Source organism: Harpia harpyja, chromosome 19 (genome assembly GCF_026419915.1).
Source record: "Harpia harpyja isolate bHarHar1 chromosome 19, bHarHar1 primary haplotype, whole genome shotgun sequence".
In the NCBI taxonomy this organism is placed as follows: Eukaryota; Metazoa; Chordata; class Aves; order Accipitriformes; family Accipitridae; genus Harpia; species Harpia harpyja.
Genome location: NC_068958.1, coordinates 2,277,990 through 2,301,480, shown reverse-complemented (window position 1 = coordinate 2,301,480; position 23,491 = coordinate 2,277,990). Strand labels below are relative to the sequence as shown.

The 23,491-nt window shown below is 37.9% G+C and overlaps 1 protein-coding gene and 1 non-coding gene across 12 annotated transcripts in view; both read right to left on the bottom strand.

Annotated features, from left to right (window-relative positions):
* RC3H2 (ring finger and CCCH-type domains 2) overlaps positions 1-23,491 on the bottom strand; it is a 33,104-nt gene that overhangs the window by 1,395 nt on the left and 8,218 nt on the right. Inside the window, exons 2-21 of one of the 11 annotated variants that reach the window (XM_052815653.1) lie at positions 22,887-23,183; positions 21,345-21,462; positions 20,665-20,898; positions 19,528-19,703; positions 18,043-18,243; positions 17,510-17,642; positions 17,143-17,261; positions 16,656-16,768; positions 15,713-16,021; positions 15,025-15,239; positions 13,615-14,042; positions 12,962-13,174; positions 11,716-11,871; positions 10,102-10,315; positions 9,864-9,948; positions 9,254-9,335; positions 8,706-8,840; positions 8,037-8,144; positions 6,814-6,962; positions 817-5,155 (exon numbers count right to left, since the gene is read on the bottom strand). In XM_052815653.1, the coding sequence (XP_052671613.1) occupies positions 5,008-5,155; positions 6,814-6,962; positions 8,037-8,144; positions 8,706-8,840; positions 9,254-9,335; positions 9,864-9,948; positions 10,102-10,315; positions 11,716-11,871; positions 12,962-13,174; positions 13,615-14,042; positions 15,025-15,239; positions 15,713-16,021; positions 16,656-16,768; positions 17,143-17,261; positions 17,510-17,642; positions 18,043-18,243; positions 19,528-19,703; positions 20,665-20,898; positions 21,345-21,462; positions 22,887-23,117 (3,567 nt within the window). In that variant the 5' untranslated portion in view covers positions 23,118-23,183 and the 3' untranslated portion in view covers positions 817-5,007. Of the gene's footprint in view, positions 1-816; positions 6,205-6,813; positions 6,963-8,036; positions 8,145-8,705; positions 8,841-9,253; positions 9,336-9,863; positions 9,949-10,101; positions 10,316-11,715; positions 11,872-12,961; positions 13,175-13,614; positions 14,043-15,024; positions 15,240-15,712; positions 16,022-16,655; positions 16,769-17,142; positions 17,262-17,509; positions 17,643-18,042; positions 18,244-19,527; positions 19,704-20,664; positions 20,899-21,344; positions 21,463-22,886; positions 23,184-23,491 lie in introns of those variants that run through there. The other 10 variants (XM_052815650.1, XM_052815656.1, XM_052815655.1 and 7 more) reach the window with 10 other exon arrangements.
* LOC128154862 (small nucleolar RNA SNORD90) lies at positions 17,729-17,843 on the bottom strand. The gene has a single exon (XR_008239453.1). It is a non-coding gene; the product is annotated as a small nucleolar RNA SNORD90 (small nucleolar RNA).

Genomic DNA, 23,491 nt, shown 5'->3' with positions numbered 1-23,491 from the left:
ATATGTGGCTGTCAACGTGTGATGCATGAACTACGTCTAAATGTCCACAAAATGTCTTTTTTTTTTTAAAAAAAAAAAAAAAAAAGCAATTTCAGTCAAATCAGTTGATTTGGGCTGACGATTCTGCAGGGCTCTCCAAGTCAGCCCTATCAATGCGTATTTGACAAAGACACCCCGAGCAACCTATGGATAAAGTAGGGCGTTTAGTTTTTCTGCCAACCGCTAGCAGGTTCTGCAAGAGTTAAAACCAGACGAGGCGGATTATGGCGGAGGCGGCCGTGGCCAGCTGGCCCAGGATTACTGAGGTGATTTCCCGAGCGCTGCAGCGCGGCACCGGGTTCAGGCTGCAGCCATGCCCGGGCCACGGCAACGCGTCGCCGCCAAGCGCGAACGCGGCTCCTCGGCCGGGGCACCGGCAGAAAAACCGGTTTAGTTTCAGCAGAAAAGGGGCAAACGCTCCGAACGTCCGTTCCTCACTCGGCTCGGCCCACCTCCCCCCGCCTCCCGGACCCACCGCCTCCTTCCTCTCCCCCCCGCCCCCCCGGCCCCCTCCCCGCCTTAGGGCCGTGTGCCCGCCGCCCTCAAGCCCACCGGGGCAGGGCACGACGCGAACCGCGCTCCGACCCCGGCGAGGCCCGTCCCGCCGCCGCCGCCTCACCCGCTGCCCGCCGCCTTCCGCATCTGCCTCTCGGCGGCGCGGGGCACGACGGGAAGGAGGCGGCCCGACGGGACAGGGGAGGAGCCGGCCGCCAATCCCCGCCCCCCCCGCCCCGCCCCGCCCCTCCTCCCCCGCCCCCTTTGAAGGCAGAGAGGCAATTAAGGTGGACAAATAATTTTTATTCGTGCATGCAAATACATGTCAATACTGCAAACTTCTTCCATCAAGTCTCTCAAACACTGAAAACCAGGATGCTCTACTCCGTGACCAGCCAAAGCTAAAACCTCTTCACTTCAGTGCTACAGCAAACACACACGGCACCGCCCCGCCACGGGGCCCCCCTACTTCTAACACCAAGGGAAACATTACCATTGGGAACTCAAAACCGAAATAAACGGAATAGAATTTACTCCCCCATATATCCCCATTTCATTTTACAGATTTTTTTTTTTTAAATTATAGTTTTAAATAGAAGCTGAGAATGCGCCATAAAAATGAGCATTAAATCCATCGTAGCGATGGTGCCTGCTTTATACATGATGGGTGTACACCATCTTTTATTTCATTTACATTTCAATCGAACAATAGATTTGCAAAGAAAATGTCTAATACAGACGTAAAAATATTCACACTAGAGCTTCACAATCGGTTGTACAATTGACAAACAGGCCTCTTTTCCCAAACTTTCCAGCTAAGCAAATTTATAAAATGTAATCAATGCAACAAGAAAAAAAAAATTTTCTTTAAAACTTCCAGGGAAAAGAATACGCAGTAAACAGTATAAATGCGGACAGCAGATGCTGCAAGCTAACCACAATACTTCTGAGTGGCTGTACAGTGGGTATGTGCAGTACAAATAAAAGCCACATGTGTTGTATCACAACTACCGTATAATGTACTTGTTTGCCCAGCTAAGAAAATGCATGCATTTCCATGCCTTGGATTAACTGAGATCTACTCTGGATAAATTGATGGGCTATGTGCAAATGACCTTGGCTTTTGGCAGTAATAAATGCAGCCAGGCTCTGTTTTATTTCAGCTTTTACAGCTAAATCTTGAGTGATTAAAAGCTTCCACAAGCATCCTTCTTAAATAACGGGGTGTAGGATTATGTTCGGGTATCGGTCATTTTGATCATTCAGATTTGTTTCCTCTCACCACTGACAGTTTTGTTTCTTTTTTTCCTTGTCGTGCTCCCTTGCCAGCAAAGCGATGCACGGTGATGACTACTGCCAAAGTCAGCTGTTCATTTATACTGGAAAATTGGGTCATTTAAAAAAGCACATTTATTGTGTTCTGCTTGCAGAAGAGGTCCCTCAATGAGAGGGAATTTCCTAACCAAGGGATTAAACTACAACATAAAGAATGGACTTTTACATACTATAGATAATCTGATCGTTTCTCATTTTGTTACACTCTCAAATTCAACATCTTCCTTTAATAACAGTCTAATAATAATGAAAAGTCTGTTCACAAATATGATCAAGGAGCTGCTGGCATACAGTGTTTATGTACAGCAACAGGTACAACTTGACAACTTGTGCTTTAAAAAAGCAAACAAAAACAATGTTTGGAACTATTCTGAGTTTAGATCAAGTTATTCTAAGCATTCCTTCCTCAGCTGTTTCTGACCACTGTGCATTATTTTGTACCTCATCCAGCCTAGTACACTATTATACAAGAACAGCATTCAGCTCTTGAGTACAGGATAAATTAAAATTTCAATTGTGTTATCGAAGCACTAAAACCTTCCAAATTAGACTTCTACAAAGAGCACTTAAGAGCTTATTTAACATAATCAGCTGCGTACAACTTTTTTTTTTTTTCCTAAATCAAATGTCAAACTTTAGTGTCCCTGTACTAGACTACCAAGAACCAAAGCCAGTTTGCTTTGCAAAGAGTCTAACCTTTCCTTTGAAGGGTCTAGTATACATTCTACAATGCAAAATCTGCATAAACACTAAGATTCATTTCTTGTCACCTGTTTACAGGAACAAAATATCAGTAGCAGGGCAATCACTCTGCTATAAGTATGTGTTAAGAATGTACAGATAATTACTTTCTCACACAAGCATTCTCCCAGCACAAGCATTAGTCTCTATTAAGACCTATGTGGGAAATGAGGCAAACCAAGGAATGAATCCAGGTAGTGAGGCAACACAATTAACTTAGATACTAATAATTCCTGTATCTCTTGCATGTGAAATCCCTGCTGTACCCCCAGTGGGGAAAAAAAAACCAAACCTCAAACCAAAACAACCCAAAATGCTTGTCCAAGCAAAGCAAAAGAGCCAATCTCTTTCCCCAATCTGCTATGGGCCTTTTTTTCTGACAGCACAGGTAAGTTAGGCCAAAACCTAAATGGGAATCACTGCTAATAACACACAAAGATAAGTCACTATATCTCAGTGTCAGAAAATAAGCCCTTCCATAGCCCAAAGGCACCTGATTTACAACTAGACAAATGAATACATACTTGTTTGTATAGTGTTAAGGGCTGAAACTTCACCAAAGCAAGCCAGAACTAGGTTCCCACTTGTAGCTTCTCCTTGTCAGGGCACTGGAGGGTATAGTTTCATGGCAAAACCCACACAGTCAGCGTTAAAACCGTACGACAAAGCTGGCATGCTGTTAACCCCCCCCCAAATTCTTTTGCCTGTCATTCTATATATTAAAATTTCAACTAAAAAAACCTAGCCTCAGTTAAGAACCAACTTTCCATATGAAGTGTATGGTCATCCTAGAGAACTGCTATATCATGGGACCTCCTGCTGCAGACAAGAGTATATAGATACATTTGTTCTTAAATACGCCAATATGGTTGGCAGGAATATGTTAGGCTTATGTAATTTCACTGGACAAACAGGCAAATGTGTGTAAGCAGCTTATCCCAATCCCCCTCCAGCAGAGCACAACCAAGTTTTTAAAATTGCAATTTTAAAATTAAAAAGTTAAGGTAAATACACAATCAATTTATGTAGTATATATTCACCCTCAGATCATGCTGAAGATGTTCTGTGGAGTTCTGGTGCACAGAGGGCTCTTTCCCTGAGGGCAAATAAGGACTTCTCAAACCTTTATATTTTCTCTATTTTTGTAACAAAATAGCAATTTAAAATTTAAAAATCTTTTAAAAAAATTACATCACCTTCAACATGGAAGATCTCACTGTTTAAATATCCATGAAAGAGACATACTTGTTTGCATATCTGTTTTGGAATTACATTGTACAGCAAATAATAGTATCTCAGAAGCATTTCAAAAGTAATATAAATTCATATTTACAGAATGGTCTTGGTATAAAATATACAACAATCATATTTATGTCTAACATTCTAAGTTAAAGTTAACATCAATAGGAAATAAGTTAAGGTGACAAAGGTGGTCTGGTTCTTGTATCCATTCACTTCAAGTTGCAAGTGAAACAAAGCATCAGTCTAATCCTAGCTATGAGGTGGCACTGGCTATAGGAAGGTACAGCAACAGCCAAAGGAAACTAAGAAAAGACTACTTGACTGTTTTTCTACATACATTCCTTTACATTTGAGTATTAAATAGATGTGTAAGATCTTCCATACTGACACCAGAATATCAAAACTAACCCTTGGATTTTCAGGTATATTTACAACATAATTATTTCATGGACAGGTTCATTAGGAGAGATATCAAACACCAATATTTACTTAGTCTAATCAGTAACCCTCAGGGAAATGCCAACCCCCACCCCCCAGAAGCGTGCACAAAACAGTTATCAAAATCTTACCCGACCACATAGCTGTGATTTTGTAAAATAACAACTCAGACGACCAGTAACATGATCCTCTTTAAGCATTTTGCTAGCAGGAAAAGCCCTTACATGCAGTACACCTGGTGAAAGATCAGCTTGGCTTAAAATATTCCAGTACAATTTTCAGAGTAAACAACTTCACAGAAGTTAATAAAAACACAAAAAAATGTAAAACTTGTCACAAAGAAAAGTAAGAGGACAAACAAGAAGATAGTAATAATCATCAGGAGGGAGAGTCCTGCTTTCTTTTAAAAAAAAAAAAAAAGTAGATTTTTAAGCTTCTCAAAAAAATATGCCCAGGGCTCTAGTTCATGTGTATTTATGAAAACCAATTTTCAGTTGACATGTCTAACATGATTCTCAGTCACATCTTAACAGGGCATAAATTCATACACTTTTCAGTACTCTAAAGGTCAGATAATGCTATATTATTGTATTTTCAAGGTCTTTGAAAATAAGTTGCCACCGAACAAGCAAAAATTAAACCTGAACACAAAATTATGATTAACAACATTTAACAAAGGTAATATAACTGCCTTAAATTCCCAATATTTAGTTTAAATTAAAAACAAAACAGTACAAAAAACAGCAATACCATCTTGTTAGTCAGTGCAAACACTACATACAGGGTTTTCAAAGGAAAGCCAAGAGCACCTGATACTTTTTGCCAAGTCATCTGGATTCTATAATCTCCAAGTTGAGAACTATTACTAAAAAAAGAAAAAAAAAAACCAAAACCAAAATTGCTGTTACGTTAGTGCATAACCTCTCAAAATGGTTGAAAATTGTTTCACATATAACTTGGGGAAATCAATACCTAGTACATTAGCTGGAGGACTTAGGCACTTGGTTTACTTCTGATAACTTTACTTGGACAAGTAGCCTGTGTATGTGTATCTACAGTACTAAAGCAGAAATTGGCAGGGGCGGGGGGGGAATGGAAACAAAAAGCTGCAGCAAAGCACTGCACCACAGACCTGCAAATAACGTAGCAGTGCAAAGCTAATGGTGTGTTAACCCTGTAAAAGTCTCAAGTCCAAATCTCCACCTCTCAGTCTTCAAACAGGAAACAATACTCCATGCAAAGTTCCACAACTAAAGAAAAAGCAGCTGCAACAAGACACAACTTCTTCTCTCATGAAACAAAATAGAGACAAATAAGTTAGTCTTCCTTTCACTAGATGTATCATTGTAGGATCCTGCTAGTTTAAATAACTGAGTTGTTAGTTTTCTACAGAAGCCATTTTAAACAAGAATGGCTCAGATACCGCACCGGATTGCTACAAACTCATAAAAAGCTGCTTTAAGCTTAAGTAAAACAATGTCCAAATTCCATTCATTTGTGGAAAGTGAACGCCTTACCCTAGTAAAGTAAGTTTCTTTTTCTTCAGAATGCTAATGCGAGAGGGGCTTGAAGTATCAAAGAGTCCACAGGAAATGCATGACCCCAATATTATTTTTTTTAAAAAAAATATACATTATATAATATATATTATATATATAAAAAGCTAGTGTAAATGCTTCCATGGTGTGGTCACAAGCTGGAAAGATGAATGCCTTTCAGCTGTTAACCATCCTGCCATTTGCAACAGGCTTTAAAAAGTCATTTTTATCCTCAGACATAATGTGAGCAGTTTTCAAAATGAGGCTGCCAACACTGACTGATGTGCTGATGGGCAGGCAGCTTGCATTGCTAACAGATGTTGTGATCGGCTGACTGAAGCAAGAAGTTACGGGCAGGATTGTTTTCTGCTCCTCCCTGAGGAGAAAAGTAAGTTACACAAATATTAAACAAGTACATGCACAAGTATCCGGAACTGAATTGTGTGCATTAAATAAATACTGACATAAACTCATTTTTAGCAACAGACTAAACATCTTACTATGGAACGGTATGCTCAAGATGTTAAATGTAGTCTGCCTCATTTTCAAAGGCTGCATTACACATTAAAGACTACAGAACATAAAAACCTAAAATAGTGTATTTTAAAAACTACCTCTCTATGGAGATTTGTGCAAACAGTATGACATTTAACCTTTTGAAGTTTGTCTTAATTTCTGTTACCTATAAAAATACTTTTGCATTTTTTGCTTACTGTGAAAGGTATTTTTAACAGCTGTGACACGTTTCAGTATATACAATTACAACAATGCATATGAACAATGGTACCATCCTGTGACTTTCATATTTGTGACCTAATTCTATTTCTTAACAGGTTCTTCTCACTTCACCATGTATACACAATGCAGGTGTCTAATCCAAGTCTGAGTAGGTACGTAGCTCATCCTTAAACAATCATGCTTCAACTATTCTGATGCTGCTGTTTGTCTAATACTGGCACACACTGCTGTTTTGTCTAACACTCACAGAATCACAAGGTCTTCACCTAAACTTTGTCTCTTCTGTTCCATAGATTCTTTCTGGTGCTGCTTTAGCGGATGCCCATTCTCTACAGTTGTTCCATTGAGCAGCTGATCATCTTGAGAACTAATACCTAGCTGTATATCCAGAATCTCCTACAGGAGAAAAGTAGAAATGTCCATCAATACTGTCGCTACCAGCTTTTAATTTTCCTATTATGTTCCACTACATAAAGGCGATGGAAATGGGAGTCTCATCATAAGACTCCTTATTTTTATTTCATACTATTGGAATGTCTACCACATTTTACTATAGCAAAAAGGAAAAAACGATTATTCAAAGATGGCAGTGAATGGCAACAGTAGTATAAACATCAGTTGCTAAAAAATGGTTTATCATGGAAGATATAAAGGAGGCAATAAAGACAGTGAGAGCTGTTTCAATAACTAGGGGTATAGGAAAGGCTAAAGATAAAGGTCCTTCCATCTGTGTAATGGCTATTTACAATTGATACTACAGTACTGCATCACACACCATAGGAGAGCAAACAAAAGCTGTAGCCAGTACTGTAAGCCAGTATTGGAATACATTATGGAACATGTTCCAGATAAGAACCTTAATTTCTTTTAAGTGTACCATACTTTAAAAAAAGGACAACTGATCCTAATGCTTGGGATGAACACCAGAATGTTTTATGACTGCACAGCAAAGGAGGAAACAGCATAGAAGACACTGGGGCAGATGCACAGAATTACAAACAATGAAGTAGTAGCAGAAACAGAAGAACACTGGATTATAATCATTTAAATGACTTTACCATTAGAATCAGGTGAGCACAAAGCTTAAATTAAATGACTGCATTTACACGTAAACTTCAATGTAAAACATTCTTAACTACAGTTTCAATACTGCAGGGGAAGGGGAAAGGAATGGACTCCCATCATTACTAATGCTATGGAAAGAGAAAGAGCAAAAAGCTGAAAGCTATGACAAAGAACAGAGTCAGCTGTTTTTGACTTTGGTAATATTAACTGCCAGGTATCTGAATGAGAAGTATGAGACCCCTAGTGTTAAAATAAGGCAAATGTTTGATACCACTACAAAGACTAAAAACAAAAGGCTTTGCTATGAACATAATCTACTAACTCACAAAGAAATTTTAGAAGTTTTTTTAGTAACTAATGAATGGACCCAGTGACCTCTCTAGACACACAGATTTTTGTACTTACTTCTATGTGTTCACCTTGTCCATCAGGTTCATCTGTATCAAGGGCTGACAGCTCCAATTCAATGTCTCGATCTGGCTTTGTGTCTGCACAGTCTTCAGTATAATCAGTCTGAAAAAAGAATTAATATGTTCTGTAAATATCAAGTTAGCTTTTCACCTGCTTCACGCAACACAAGTATTAAAGCGAAAACAGAAGATGCATTTCTAGGACACAACATTTCTACAATATAAAAGAGCTAGTTAAGACACAAATAGAACTTTGGGCATAGACAACATAGGATACAAAGCTAAATCTAATCACATTGAAGTGCTGAAACAGAGAGATAAAATGAATACTGAAGTAGAAATTTCTGTAGAGTCCACTGGCAGAATGTTTAGATTTATAACATGTACAAGTAGAACAAAAAGTAATGATTGCACGAAAATGGATTGTCACATTCTTTCCATTTTGTAAATGGGTGACTGGAGCAGCAGCATAGCAGGTGCACCTTCTTGATCTCAAGGAAGTAACTGGGTGCAACAACAACAGTGACTTAACTTGCACAGAACGTGTTATAAATATTTGGGAATGTTAAAACCAAGAGTTTTAACTCTTAGTTAAAATGCATGCACTTATGTACATACAAAAAACTCAAAAGATCTGTTTCATCCCAATTACCCCTTTCTTTACCTCACCATTCCTCAAATCAATTTCCTTGCTTAAAAGATTTAAGGTAAGACGACTGCCTTCATCTAGAGAATTCCACTTCTGCTGCATGGCTAGTGCATTCGCCTCTCTCTGAAGTAATAATGAGTTACTTTTGGCCTATGGAAAGAAACGTATAAGTTACCGACAACTACACTTCAACCATGTACTGTCAAATGGCAAAATAAACCAGCTTACAAAAAGAACAGTTCTCTTGCTAGATGGAAAACTATGTTATTCCTTTAATGCACAGCATTTATTTTGTTCTGCATTTGCTGACGTGTATCAGGCCCACCACTTTCTCCCCAAAACGGCCTTACTGATGTCAATGGAACAGCTCATATTAGCAGTCCTTATGCATCATACTAAGTCTTGCAGGACTAGCATCTAGTTAACCCTTATTGATCATTTTGTCAATTGTACTATTTTCTGTAGGCTACACTAAGAAAATTTATTTTAAATCACTTTACTAAATCACTTTTTTTTTTTTTTTTTAAATTAAAAATACCACATGGTATAATATCTGATCTTACCTGCTGTAATTCAATACTCAATAGATCTCCAGTGCTGGAATGCTTCCTGTGACCAGACAAATCTGTAACTATGAACCTGTCCCTTTAAGAGAAAGAAGGCAAAACTAGGAATTAAAAACAAGTTCTCTGAATCAAAGGCTCCATAAACTTCATTAGTCTATCAATGTTAGATTTTTCAACAGAAAGTGTGTGATTAAGATAATGCGCTCTTCATCTTCATTGGGGCTCACAATAGCCCAAGGCACTATATGAAGCAAACATCCTTATTTTACATATGAGTAAGATGTGGCAAGAAAACTTGAGAGAAACTACTTAAGATTGCAGATTTTGACATGACAGCTTGGCAGTACCTGACTGCCATTCTTTGATTAGCTCTCTCAAGGGATACGTTGCTAGTAATTGGGTATTATTAGCTGCATTAAGTATTAAAGGCTAGGTTAAAACTTGTGTAGTTTTTCCAAGGCTTTATGCTGGATAGGAAAGAATCTTTTACTTTAAAATTAAGAATGTCTATTAATAGTTCCAGATTTTTTCCCCCCACATTCTGGATTTTGAAGAACAGCAAGCTATAGAAAATGCTTTTAACAGAACACAGAAAAAAAGTCCATACCGTTCCACATAACGTGCTGATGAAGTAGAATCTGAGCCATAGGCGCTCCATCTTGAGTCGACAGCATTGACATAAGGGACATAATCTGTAATAAATTAAGATACCATTATCTTATCTGTTCTTAAAGTAGGATATACAGGTATTTTAGCTCTTTGCATCTTCACTGCTGTAGTAAGCATGAACAAGATGAAATGCTCATGATGTATGCTATATTGTCATACGAAGCCTGTACTTGTACCTGATACACTGATGGGCTTAGTAGCACTTCCTTGGGAAGCAGTGGCCTGAATAGGATCTGTCGTGTGATAACCCGTGCGAGATGACCTGGAGATTGCACCCCACTTGGAGATGATCGGTCCATCACTAAATGGGATTATAGGATCTTCTTCCTTTGCCCTTCTCTGAGTTTCAAATAAATGCACTCTCCTTTTAACATCCCCGCTGTCCAAATCCTACACATTTAGGAAATAGAAGATACATGGACTCATTTGAGGTTACTCAGATTCTTCAGCTTCCCAATAACCTTCTGATTATTGTTGCTAAATACAATGCTGATAATCTGTCCAACTAGAGAGCCAAGATGGGCCTCAGTGATTTAACTATTGCCCTTTAATGGCAAACTGACCACAAGAAAGCTGTTGCCACTGCTAGTAGAAGTAATTTTGCTTTTCCAAGCTTGTATTTCCAGGCAGAAGAAGTTCCAGTATGCTTAAGGTCCTTCAGAACCCTTTCCTATACTTGAAGGAGGCAGTATAAAAGAAGGCTTGGGATGAGATTTGGTTACACTTGTTTCATAGAACACAAAGGTAGCCTGCTACACTATATAGCAGAAAGTCTCCAAAAAGCATGAGCTCCTACCCCTCCAGAGGTAGGCTGTATTCTGTGATTCAGACTATGTACTTTTTGATCCCTAAAGTCTTTCAGTTAGCTTTTTTTTCCTCTCATGGGAATTGGGTGATAAAAAATAAGTTGTATTTCATTTTCATATTTATTTATGTTGCCATTAAACTATTAGAGGATAATGTGCCTTCCAACCAAGTAAGAGGGGTAGTCTAGCAAAATACTTCATACAGATTCTCTGAGAGTACAAAGCAGCCAAGTTAAGTTCATGTTGATCATCCTGGGTCCACAGTATTTCAACTTTTCTCTGCGAGTGTATTTTTGCTCTTGGGATTAACTTCAAAGGAACGATTTTCTGAAACAATGGCAACGTAACAAATCTTAGGATCCTGAAAAGGCCAGCGATTCATTCATACACAATGGACTACTGCACTTAAGCCAAATAGGAAATGTATTTCTGCAATGGAAACACCTGCTCTGAACTGGCCACAATGACCCTGTATTAACCAGTCAAACCTGCCACTACAACATATTCTGAGACTATTTTAGATGCCTCAGAAATTGTAAGGATGTATGTGTACACATATACATTTATATAAAGAACTCTGAAGAGATACAAACTAAATTAAGAAGTCAAAAATTTTTATCCCACTCTAATAATCACAGAACACATTTAAAATTAATTCATTCTTATCAGTTTACAGACCACCCACTCAAAATATTTTGGCTACAAGTTTGACTTACAGAGATCTGTTATTAAAATAGCTGTTTCAGACATCTGAGAGTTTTATTCATGGCACTACATTCTGTCACTGAATACATTGTTTATTTACAAAACTGGGAAATGATAATCCAAACAACTTCAAATGGGCAGACCTACTTTAAAATACTAATAATAGAAGCTATCAACTTTAAAAAAGAAAAAAAAAAAAAGGCTTTTTTAACCAAACCAAAGACACTTCAGCATGTAAGTATCATTACACTAATGAGATAACATGCAGAAAACCCCTACCATTAACACGGCATTTGAATTGGCAATCACATCCTTGGGCTCTGAGTCGATAGCATTTATACAAGAGCCAATAGTGCCACAAGACCACGGTGAATAGTGAGAGAGATGGTCTTCCTCAAATTTAGTTCCACTCAAATCACTGACACTCTCTGAGAACTATAGAAAAGGGAATAAATAAGCAGTGAATAATAAAAACAGGGAATACAGTCTTAAAATCAGAAAAGACATTTACTGCTATTTAATTAAATTATCTCAAAAGTCAATCAAGGAGTTCTAGCCATATTCAAGACTTGACTTAGGGACAACATAACCTGTCCTGTCAAATTTTAAATCAGTGCAGCTGACAGCTGTCAAAGAAGGGCAAGCTTTGCCACTATGAAGAACTGCCTGGTCTGCCAAGACAAGAGACTGAAATCAGTGCCACTATGTTAATGGCAGGTTTCTTCAGCCAAATACCTGCACTAATTAAATTGAGAGGAAGCCATGCATTTTCCTTTAATGTATAAGCCAGTGGCAGATAGAAGTATGACTTGGAACTCTCCAACCTGGATGAAAAGGACTAAATCCTGATCTATCTTGAATGCACCCATAAGGGACTTCAGGTACACCTACCTTACAAGACCTTTTCCGAATAATCAGAGTCTAACACCTCAGATATCATCAACAGAACTGTCAAACCACAGCAAAGAGTGCTTGGCACAGTGGTTCTCAATCCAGTTTCTTGGATCCATTTAATTTACACATACAGAAAATAAATTTCACAAGTTAGTTTTTTTTTTTCCTTCAAAAGCACACTATTCCTATTTGTTGAGTTTCCATTCTTGTTTACAGAACTTCTCACATAAGTACACAATGTTCTACCAATGCCTTTTGCCACTTTTAAGGGGTATGTATTCTCTGAGACTTGACAAGTATTTGCAGCTTGATTCACTCTACACATCATGTCATAGTGCCCTTTGGAGTATAAAAGATCCTTCTTAATGGAAAACAACTGTTGTTCCCTACACAAAAACCTGGAGGTTCACAAAGCTAGTTCAATAAAATTAAATTTCCTTTAGTGAGGGTAAATTGAATCACTTCACTTCTTGACCTTTTTTCCACAATCATGTTTAGCGTTGCCTTGATATCAAATTGAATGCATTCATTATTAGATATTACTTTCCTTTTGCTGGAAGATTAAATTAATTCTATGAACAATAGATGGTAGGTAGAAAAGCTTGACTAGAAATATTAAATGGCATCTTACAGAAACAGGAAGGGAAAATACAGAAGTACTTTGGCTTCCCACCTCTGTGCTGAAATCTACACTGAAGAGAGGAGAAGGTGGTGTTGGAGATGGTGTTGCCATAGGAAGGGTTGATGATACCAGAGGAGTTTTCTGTGTGTGGTACTGCGCCCATTGCTCCGGCTTCCGTCTCAATTGCTCGTCATAACCAGTCTTCAAATGACCACAAGGCTCCTAGCAATAATAAATATAGGACTGTATATCCTATCATACTCTAATCAGAAGGCAGATGCTTGCAGGGGACACACTTGGACCCCCAAATTCCCCTGGGTCTGTAACCTTCCACTGATATCACTAGAAAAATTTCACAAGGATTTGCAGGAGAACCTGGCCCATGTATGGCAACTCCAATCTTAAATGTGTAATTAGTTCAAGCAACATGCATGGGAATTAAAGAGGCAGAGGGACTCTGGTCCTAATGCAGATTAGAGTGGTCTATTTTACAAGCCCATTTTATTAAGGTTAAAAACAAAACAAGAACTTTGTCCAGGTCACAAGTCTTGATCACTGTAACCCCAAATAAACAGAAGAGGTCTATGCTAATTATTTACCAACTTTTCAGTAATGACCTTCAAAACCAAGACTACATCCTTCCCCTTCTGGCTCTCACTTACCCTTGGTAAAGGCACAGTCCTCTGTTCGTTTGGAGGTTGACAAGCCACAGAGTAATACCCATCCAAAGAGTTGTATCTCTCACGTAATGATGTCTGATAGACAGATGAGTGCATCACATCCATGGGAGGTAAAGAATTGCTCCTAATAATATCATCTCGTGGGTACATCTGTGGGCGCCAGATGCGCCTGCTGTCATAAACTGGAGCATACATTCCAGAAGGGACAGGAGGAACTGGTCCATACGGCTGCGGAGGAGGAGGTTGGTAAGGAGAATTCAGTCGATCTCGAGGGGGAAATGTACTGTAATGATCGGCATATGGCACGGAAGCAGGTGGGAGGGAGGATTCTGGAACATTATTGGACCTCACAAAGCGAGGAACACAGGGAGCCACACCAGCTGGTACTGTTGGAGGTGGTGGATAATATCCTTAAAAATTGGAAAAAGGCATATTTAATGTAACCACAAATGACCCAGAATTTTACACCTTCTAAAACTGTAAACAGTGTTGATAAGTACCTTTAGAAAATGAAGAGTCACACTGTACAAACCTGTTACTGATCCTATCATTTTTCTATGGAACATAATTTCATGTATGACAACCATATTTGCAGATGTAGTGCTGATGCTTTACCACCTTGACCCAATTTGGAAAATGGAGTTTCTCTGACGTTGCTCCTATGTACTATGGTATAACTATGTAACTGCAAAGACAGCATCTTAAGCACTTCCTTATATAGGAAGTCAAAATAGTTATCTCCAAAATAAAAAGCTATATTGCTAAAAAAACAGTAATTCCAAAGGTCCATAAATAAACACTTCACACTTGGCTTATTCTTTTTTCTTTGGAGAGGACTGTTTGAACACCTCTACCTTCTGTTTTGAGACCTTCTGAATGACCCGACGCTGTAACATCTAATTGTTTGCTTGAATATAAACACGCACACTGCAACCTAAAAAGATGACTGAAACCTTTCAAAAACATTTCAGCAAGCACAAAGATGTTTAAGTCTCACAGTAGAAGCAAGTTATGCCTCTGGGTCTGAATCCTTTCTATGGATACCCTCACGGACAGGGCATGAGGTGAGCCAGCCTAAATAAATGCAATTAAATGCTAACAAAGGAAGAAGTAGATGAAAGACCTTGAGGTTCGAGCTCTTCTGGATGCTGAGGTACCAGTTGCATAACAAACAGCACACAAAGACAAGAACCACCAACACTGGGAGCAAACTACAAGTCCCCCCCCATACTCAGCAACAGACCAGATTAGTATTCCATTAAGTGAAGATTTGGCTGATATTTAAAAAAAAAAATAAATCCACAAAACTGAGATAAAAGTTACTTCTCAGCATTCAGGCTTATCTAGAGAAAAGTTCAGAGCTATTTTTGATTCAGTGCTCATCTCACTCACCTGTCTGCGGGTACTGTGGAACTTCATATGACAGCTGAGTCCTGGGATCTTGGAAATATTGAACATTATCAGAATGTGGAGGGTAGACAGGTACTCTAGGAACAAACGGGCTGGATTTTGGAGGCACAGAATTAACTTCTGTTCCAATATTAGGAGGACCAGCTGAGGTAGCTGCTGCCTGGCTTACAGGAGTCTTGGGTGGAGAACCAATTTTACTGAAAAGGATTACCAAGAAATAATTAAGCAGATCTTTACTTATTTCAGTGAGTCATCTCTTCATGTACACTCCCATGTAATGTGGAAATTTGGGCCATGTCATTTCCTCTGGAATTTTGTTTTTCATACCCCAAACTGATACTACTACTACTACATCTTAGACTTTCTCTTAAGAGAGCTCAAAAGTGGATATAAATGTTTTGGTACGTATCCAGAAGCTTACATGCCACTTGTAAGTGTATTCTGGTAAAGACAAAGGCTTCAAAAATTTCAGAGGCTCAGTGCTTCCTGGAGAAGCATCTAAAAATTTTTAAGGGAAAACCCCCAAACTAGAAGGTTTCCAGTATTATTAAGGAAGTACACACTATGTGCGCCCTTCTTGGTTTCTATTGTTTGCCATCCACAAACTCCATGATAATCTAAAAGCAAAATGTTGTACTTGGTTATCTTTATGAAAAAAAAAGTTACCTACTTTTCAGGTAGTGATTCTGTAGGGGATCCAGAAACATTCTGGCCATTGGCTCCAGTCTTCCCTCCTTTCTTGGTGTTCTCCAAACCTCTCAAGGAGGTGTCCGCACAGCGAGGTATCAACTGGGGAACACCACTTTCTAGATTAGCTATTCCATTAGTACTTGGCACCATCTTCCCTGTTGCCTCAGGGCTTCCTATGACAGAAATCACGTTTCCTGTTGTGGTTGAGACGGTGCTATTTACGCCAACTTTATTTAGAAGGGGGAATGTTCTCACTGTTGCACTGATTTTTTTGTTCCTCAAGCGATACCTATGAACAAACACATGTACAAACACACACAAAAGACAGACGATTTTAGAAGTGCTTATTGTGAAGTTTAATGTATTTGTAAAACTAGCAAAAGGAAGGGATTGAGAAGAACACGATATCCAAAAATTACAAGACTTCAAAAACTGGTGCTTATTTTCAACAATCTGCAAATAGAACATCAATGTCTTCCTTGTATCCAAAGATCACCTCTCCTTGTAGAAGATCCACTTCTGCAGTTCTTTGAAAATGGATTTCGGTGAAAAGAGCTTCAAGAATGCAGATGTTACATACTGTTCAAATAACTCGCTTTATTCCATAATCAATTAAAATGCAATTAACATTCTCTCTCTTGTAGGTGATATAACCAATCCCTCACAGACACTGAGCCTAGACTCAGTTCCAGGAAAGGAAATCTTAACTTCATATGGGGTAAAAGAAAAAATAAAACTGGAATTAGTTTGCAGACATTGCTTTACTGTACCTTCAATTTCATGTAAAGAGTTGTCACTTCAAGAGATTCACAAATCCTTCTGAATGAATAAATGTATAGAAGAAACTGTTTCCAAAATTCTATGGAGATTGCTTGGATTTAAATTAAAAAGGAGAAGAAAAAAAAAAAGTCTCCCACACTCACTTTTCAAGCTCTTCCTGAGAATGAGCAAATGTACAGTTTGTTCCTCTTGGACATCCCCCTTGCTGTCGAAGGTCTCGGCACATACTTGTTTTATATTTGCTATTTGGTTGTGGCTTTAAAAAAAAAACAACAAAACACACAAGACATTCCTCTTACAATCTTACAGACATTTACATAAAAATAGGCTTAAAATACACAAAATGCATCCACGATATGTTTTTACATTTTGCACCTTTAATCAGAAAACTAAGAAAATTTCTTGCTGATGGGCTACTATGCCATTGTATGGATCTCACTACAGCAAGCTCTGCTGCATTCCATATTCAGAAACATTAAGTTCTAAAAATCTGAATCCAATAAATAACAGTATCATCAATTATTCCACAGAAAAGGCTATAAATATTTCAAATCAATAGTAATTTTTCAAAGTTGCATCTTTCAGTATATGTACATTAAGACATATAATGCAACGATCGAATATAGTTACCTGTGGAGTTTCATGGCCTTTTCTACTGTAATTCTGAATGAAATCCACCAGTCCATGTACCACAGTCTTTACAGCCACCATTGCATTTTCCAGCTGCTCCCATGTTGGAGATGCTGCATCTAAAATTATTAAAAGCAGGCCTGTCATTCTGTCAATATTTCCAGCAGTATCATAAATAAGAGGCAACTCTTCTAGTACTTCAAAACACCAAGTACTAGGACAGAATTCAGAGAGCCTGAAGAGTTTATGACATACTATGTTAATTAATGGGAATTTTTAAGCCAGGAATGCAGGTTATCATCTTAATAATTGACTTTGCTAGATACGAAAAATATCAAGAAATGTTTAAAAAGCTTCATTTGCATACCTGGATTTGGATCTATGTTTGCCAGGAGCTCTAAATGAGGCCTCAGCCTGTTTAAATTTGCAGGATCCCCTGTGCGCTGCAAGACAATTGTCAATTCTTGTACACTCTTTGCAAAAGATTCCGGAGATTGGAGCTGAAAACAAAGTGAGCGTTAGCGTGCTGCATCTTACAACTGTGAACTACTAATCTTAAAAAGATTTACATTACACTGCTTCCTAAACACAATGTAGTGTCTTCAGATGGCATATAGAGAGTATCAGTGGAGAAAAATTTTATTTCTCAGCTCAGAATCTGCCCTATGAAGCTTCATCATAAGACACAAGAAAGGGAATTAGCCTTGAACTACTGAAAACCAAAATGTCTTCATATAAAGAATACACTACAGTGGGGAAAACACCTTCATTCTAGTTTTAATTAATATTTGATATGACTAAAGACAAAAAGTTAACTCAAGTGGTTCTTGGATTTTTATTATAACGTTTAATAGTCAAATCTAATCCTGCAAAGATACTAAAATCATCCCTTTGACGAACCTTGTCAATAATGGATTGCATGTGTGATTTATGTGCCAAGTCACCATAAAGAAGGGAAGACCATTGTTCTGGTGATATTCGAAGTCCTGCTTCCATGGCAATGTGAACAATTTGGGCATCATGTTCTCTCCGCAAAGCCTCGTAACTCCGAAACTCTTCTTTAAGTTGCATCAGAGAAGAATCTTCATCCCTTTTAGTGACCTAATAAATTGTAATAGTTAAATACTCCTCCTTTAACAAAAAAAATCTCCAAGTCCATCAGAAAAAAAAGTTACACAGCACAAATCACAACAGTATTGCTTTTTTATATTTAGCATATACTTTGTTTTCTTCCACGTATTCATCCACTTAGCTAGCAGTGCACAGGCAGAAATGCCAGCTCTTGAAGTTTTTACAGGATCACAGGTGCAAAACTATACCAACTCACTACTTCCAACTAGGAAAGCAATCAGATTTGCTTAAGTCACAGGACATAGTTAGATATTTAGTAGTTCCACTAGTAGTTTTTGCTATGCAATATTAAAAGATGACTTAAAGAAACAGGAAAGTCTCTAGAAATGACTTTAATAAAAAGGAAGAAAAATTTTAAGATACTGACATTTAAAGAACAGAATATTTAACCTAGAGCCCACTATAAATGTTAAGTAAAACTCTTAGGTTACAGAAGACATTTGTCATAAAGGAGAGCAACCGGTGTCATTATTTTAATGTTTAGTTTAGTGATGATGTGATAATCATGTTTTTAACTGCGATTCAAAAAGAAGAAAAGACCCATGGAATTAACTTTTCATTCTTCTCCAGATATAGAGAGTTGGGAATATTCAGTTTAAACAACCCACCCCTACATATTAAAAATAAAGGACCTCTTCAGTGCAAGGCAGCTAGATACACACAAAAGAAAACGGAGAGAGAGTGACAAATGTGTGGGAACACAATGTTGGAGTTCAGGCTGAGAGCACTCTCGGTGTATGGTGTCCCTCTCTCATGCCTGGTGTTGTTCCCAGGACTACAGTACTCCAAAAGTTTTCTTTAGAATGCTGGGATTGGATTCTAAGCTTTGAGAGCATCCAGGCCAGTGTGGCATGTCTGGCCATGGTCAACTCTTATCAATCTAAATAAAGTCAGAAGTGATTATATTAAAATACTTCACCTGAAGCAGGCTAGGAGTGCCTACAGAGTCAAGTTTCATGCCTCTTTCAGGGGAGATAATTTCCAGATGACGGGCAGTTAATAATGAGGGCAGTAATTTCAGAATCTATTCCGGCTTAATTCCACATGTGATCATTTATTCCTTTTGCAGGGAATTTTAAATATCAAACAATTACTTCATGACAGTTCTAGATAAAAATCTTATAGTCTACACTATTTAAATGTGTGGAAACTGAATTTATGTAACATTTTACAGGTGAAAGGTACTAATCCTAGATTGGGTTTTCTGGAGCTGCACTAGTTCACAGTAACAAGCTTCAAATATTGGTATTTTACCTTAAAGCATGATGCTCTATACAGTAGCTGCACAACATGACCAATGCTTGTTTTAGAGGCCTGAGGAAATCTTGGTTCTAGCCTTTGCACAACAAAAAGTACCAGAACTTTTCTTGAGAGTGCAGAGCCATCTTCCAGTGCCAGTAATACAAGTTTCAGTGCCTCCTCTTGCATAGCTTTAACACACAAAAATGAAAGACAGGAAGTGAAATATATTGCCAGAAAACAGCAAGGCTATCATGTATTAACACGGTAAGTAGGAGCATCTGAATCATCTTGAATGTAATTCCTTATTACTTTTTATTTCACTAACCATAATAAAAAAAGCTTTGTAAACATTTTAAGAAATTTGCTAGTTTAGAAGAAGTACTTCAAAGCACTCTAAGCACAGCAAACTTAAAGAGCTAAGACTAATTTTCAGTAATAAACACATCAGTAGTACAGTTTTTATACTTTTCTCCACTATGCAGTCTTGTAGCCTTTGTCATTTTGGACATCTCATCAATGCTACACCATGAAACTGTATAAAATAAATATGGGAACAGTACAGGAATGCTATCATCAGTTATTGGAATCAAGAGAATTACTTCCAGTTTAAACAGAATTTCCTTCTCATTTCTGTGCTTGCTTCAGCAGCATTCTTAACTAGGAATTTGCTGTTTCTATCAAAGATATAAACGTGATCATTATAAATTTTAAAATTAAAGTATGCTGCAACTAAAGTTAGGCTGATTGTATTTGCAGCTAAAGTATGAACAACAGAGCATTTGCAGTTTCCTATCCAATTCTAATCACAGGGAGCAGTACAACCAACTTGTGTTAACAGTTACACTGCATTACAAACTGTGCAGAAAGCATGCTTATTTACCCTTCTTTGCCAGGACTTTTTGAAATAGTTCCTCACAATTTTGAAGAAGTTAATAAGGGGGGGGGCGGATGAGGAAAAAAATCAACCCAAACTTTAAAACAGCAGATTTTACTAACTTGTCTAAGTTTTCTTTCCTTCTCCTTTCTTCCTGGCAAGAAGTTGAAAACCGGAAGTAATTACATCTTCAACTGAACAGAAGAAATTTCCAAAGATTGTATTGTTAAGGTACAGCTAAATATACACTGTTGCAGATTCTATGGGTACCTTACCTGGTCCTAGAAACTGGCATCCTCGTGCCCTGACAGCAGCCCAAAGATTGGCAGAAAGCTGCTGAGGATTTTGGTGCTGCAAGATCAGTTCTGTAACAGTTCTCTCTCCCAGTGATCGAGCTGCCCTCATAGCTCTAACCCGACCCTCTTCCTCCACCAGCTGACAATTCACCAGTGTCACAAGCTTCCTTTGCATTGGACGGCTCAGTGCACTCTGATTCAAGCTTGCAACACCTTCAAAGAAAGAGAGAAAAGGCAAACTATTGCTTCTAATCAGACATTTATCTGAATAAGACAAAAAAAAGTGTCTAATAGCATGTGTCTTTCTCTAGGACTTGGATACTAGTCACAGGTATCTTCCCTTCTCTTAGGCAACTCTGTAATTCATTATCAAACAGAATTTTAATGAAAGTCTTAAACTGACAAACCCATCCTTTGAGGGAAGTTCAGCTTTTAGTACAAAGTTAGCCCCAAGGTAATATTATTAAATAAAAAAACTATTTTGTAAACTTTTAAAAAAAATAATCAAGTGCCACAGGTGTAAATAAGCTTTTAAAGACATAAGGGACATTTTATTACAAAAATTAGAGGATTATCCCATTGACATCTAAAATCAGTGCTGAAAACACAATGCTGTTAAAAGTAAGCTACATCAAAATTCCACTGTTCAGTAGACTCACCTTTTCCTCCACTTAATGGCTTTAAGTAGAGTGCCAAATCCTCAACACATTTCTTTGCTACTTCATAATGTTTGTTCTCTCCTACGTTACTCAACTTTACTGTCTGATGATCAGGTACCTAAGAAAATGCAAGGGGGAGGAGGAGGGAGAAGAATTATACATACCCAGCTGACCTATATGATATGCCTATGATGGTACCAACATCACTACTATTAATTACATAACACTGCAGATGTACACTGCTTTTTAGAGAAGTGAAAGACAGGAGCCACCCAAGGTATGTAGAATATAATAAAGAAAAACAAACAGGACACATGATGAGGATCAGGGTGATGAAAGATTATTTTTGTTAGTACTCAACACATTAAGAAAAAAAGTAGGATAGAAAACAATAACCAAGGTCTAATGAGAACCTACTTAAAAGGTGAATTAAGAACACATCACTTGAGAGGACGATCAGTGTACAAGATCAGCATGATTTACTACAGAGAGACAAAATTAACTGGCAAGAAAATAATATGAAAAAATCAAAAGCAAAGTTAAAAAAATAATTTAAGCGTAATTTGGGCATGCTGAAATCTGTAAAGAGAAGAACTAGCAAACTTGGTGGAAAAGAACTCCAAGTAGAGTAACAAGGTCAGGCAATGAAAATACAGGGAGTATTAGTCACAATACATTAAATTGTTTGAAAGACATTGCAAGAAGCTAGGAGACCAGGAAAATGAACGTTGTAAGATCAAGGCAGAGATTTGACACAAACTTAGAAATAAAAAAATGAAAGGAACATGTGAACTTGAGAAACAAACCACTTTGACATAGACAGTATTATTACAAATAGCTGTGTCAAGGCATGTGATAAGACATTAAAAAGCAAAGTAAAAAGCATCTTCTTACTGCATCACCCAGGTGTTATAGCAAGAGTAATATAAGAAAGCATATGAATCAGCATAAGGTGAACAGACTTATTTAGTCTCCATAAAGCACAGTACTGATTATATAATCGCTGTTTTACCACTGCTACGAGACAGCACAGGGAACATTCCTGGCCTGATTAGCCAGTGTCTGAAAACGCAACTGAAAAGCAATCATCATGCATATTTTAAAAAAAATTTTACACACACACACACGCTTCTGAAACTTGGTTGAACAGCTAGCTACTTTCGAACATGTGACATGTAGAAAGGAGATTCATTGCAAGAGTATGATGAATCAGTGCAATCTGCAGGTTCAGTTTTCTAATGACAATTGTGACAGATAACTATCTATTTCCTAATGGGTATTTTTCTCCAGTCACAGTTCAAGAGCCTTTTTAAACCAGAATTCAGGTTCCAACTAGAACACGTTTTCATTTTATGAGGATGGTCCTGAAAATGGTGTGGTTGCTTTTAGAGTATGTATGGACCTCTAAATATTACAAAGTTAAAGTCTGACCATTTTTTTTTTTAGACTATAACGAGGGTAAAAGATCAGCATGCGTATTGCAACTGGCATGTAAACAGTAATAACACAAAGTGGCAAAACAAAGAGCTGCTTAAATCATACCTGGGCTCCAACTAACTGGAGGAGTGCAAAGTTTACAGGAAGCACATCGATGTCTGTATTGATGGCAGTCTGGTCGAAAGGACATGCCTTGCGATGAAGCTTGTTCAGGCAGGTCTTACAGACAGTGTGAGAGCAACCTAAGCTGATGGGTTTGTGCACATTCTCATCAAACTCGTTGTAGCAGATTGGGCAGGACAGAAATTCTGTCCACTGAGCTGCCTGCACAGGCATTGTGGAAGCTGGACACTTGTTTAGCAGGCTAGCAGACCATTATTTCACTGTACTATGTTTTGGCAGCTGTAAGTGAATAACAGAGTATTTAAAACATGCTTTCTGGTAATTTAGAATTATTTTTAATTAAAAAAACCCCACCATTTCAACATTTTACAGAATAAAACCAAATCCTTATGTCAAAGTACTCAAAAAACTCAACTTTCTGTTAGTTTAATAATTGTACCAAAAAAGGCTCATGAACTGAATTAATGCAGACTACTGTAAGTTGAAGTCGAACCTATGCACAATAAATAGCATTACAGTTCTTCTCACAGGATTAAATACACCTTTAGCGTAGGAAGAGGAAGACATTTATTGGCACAGAAAACGTA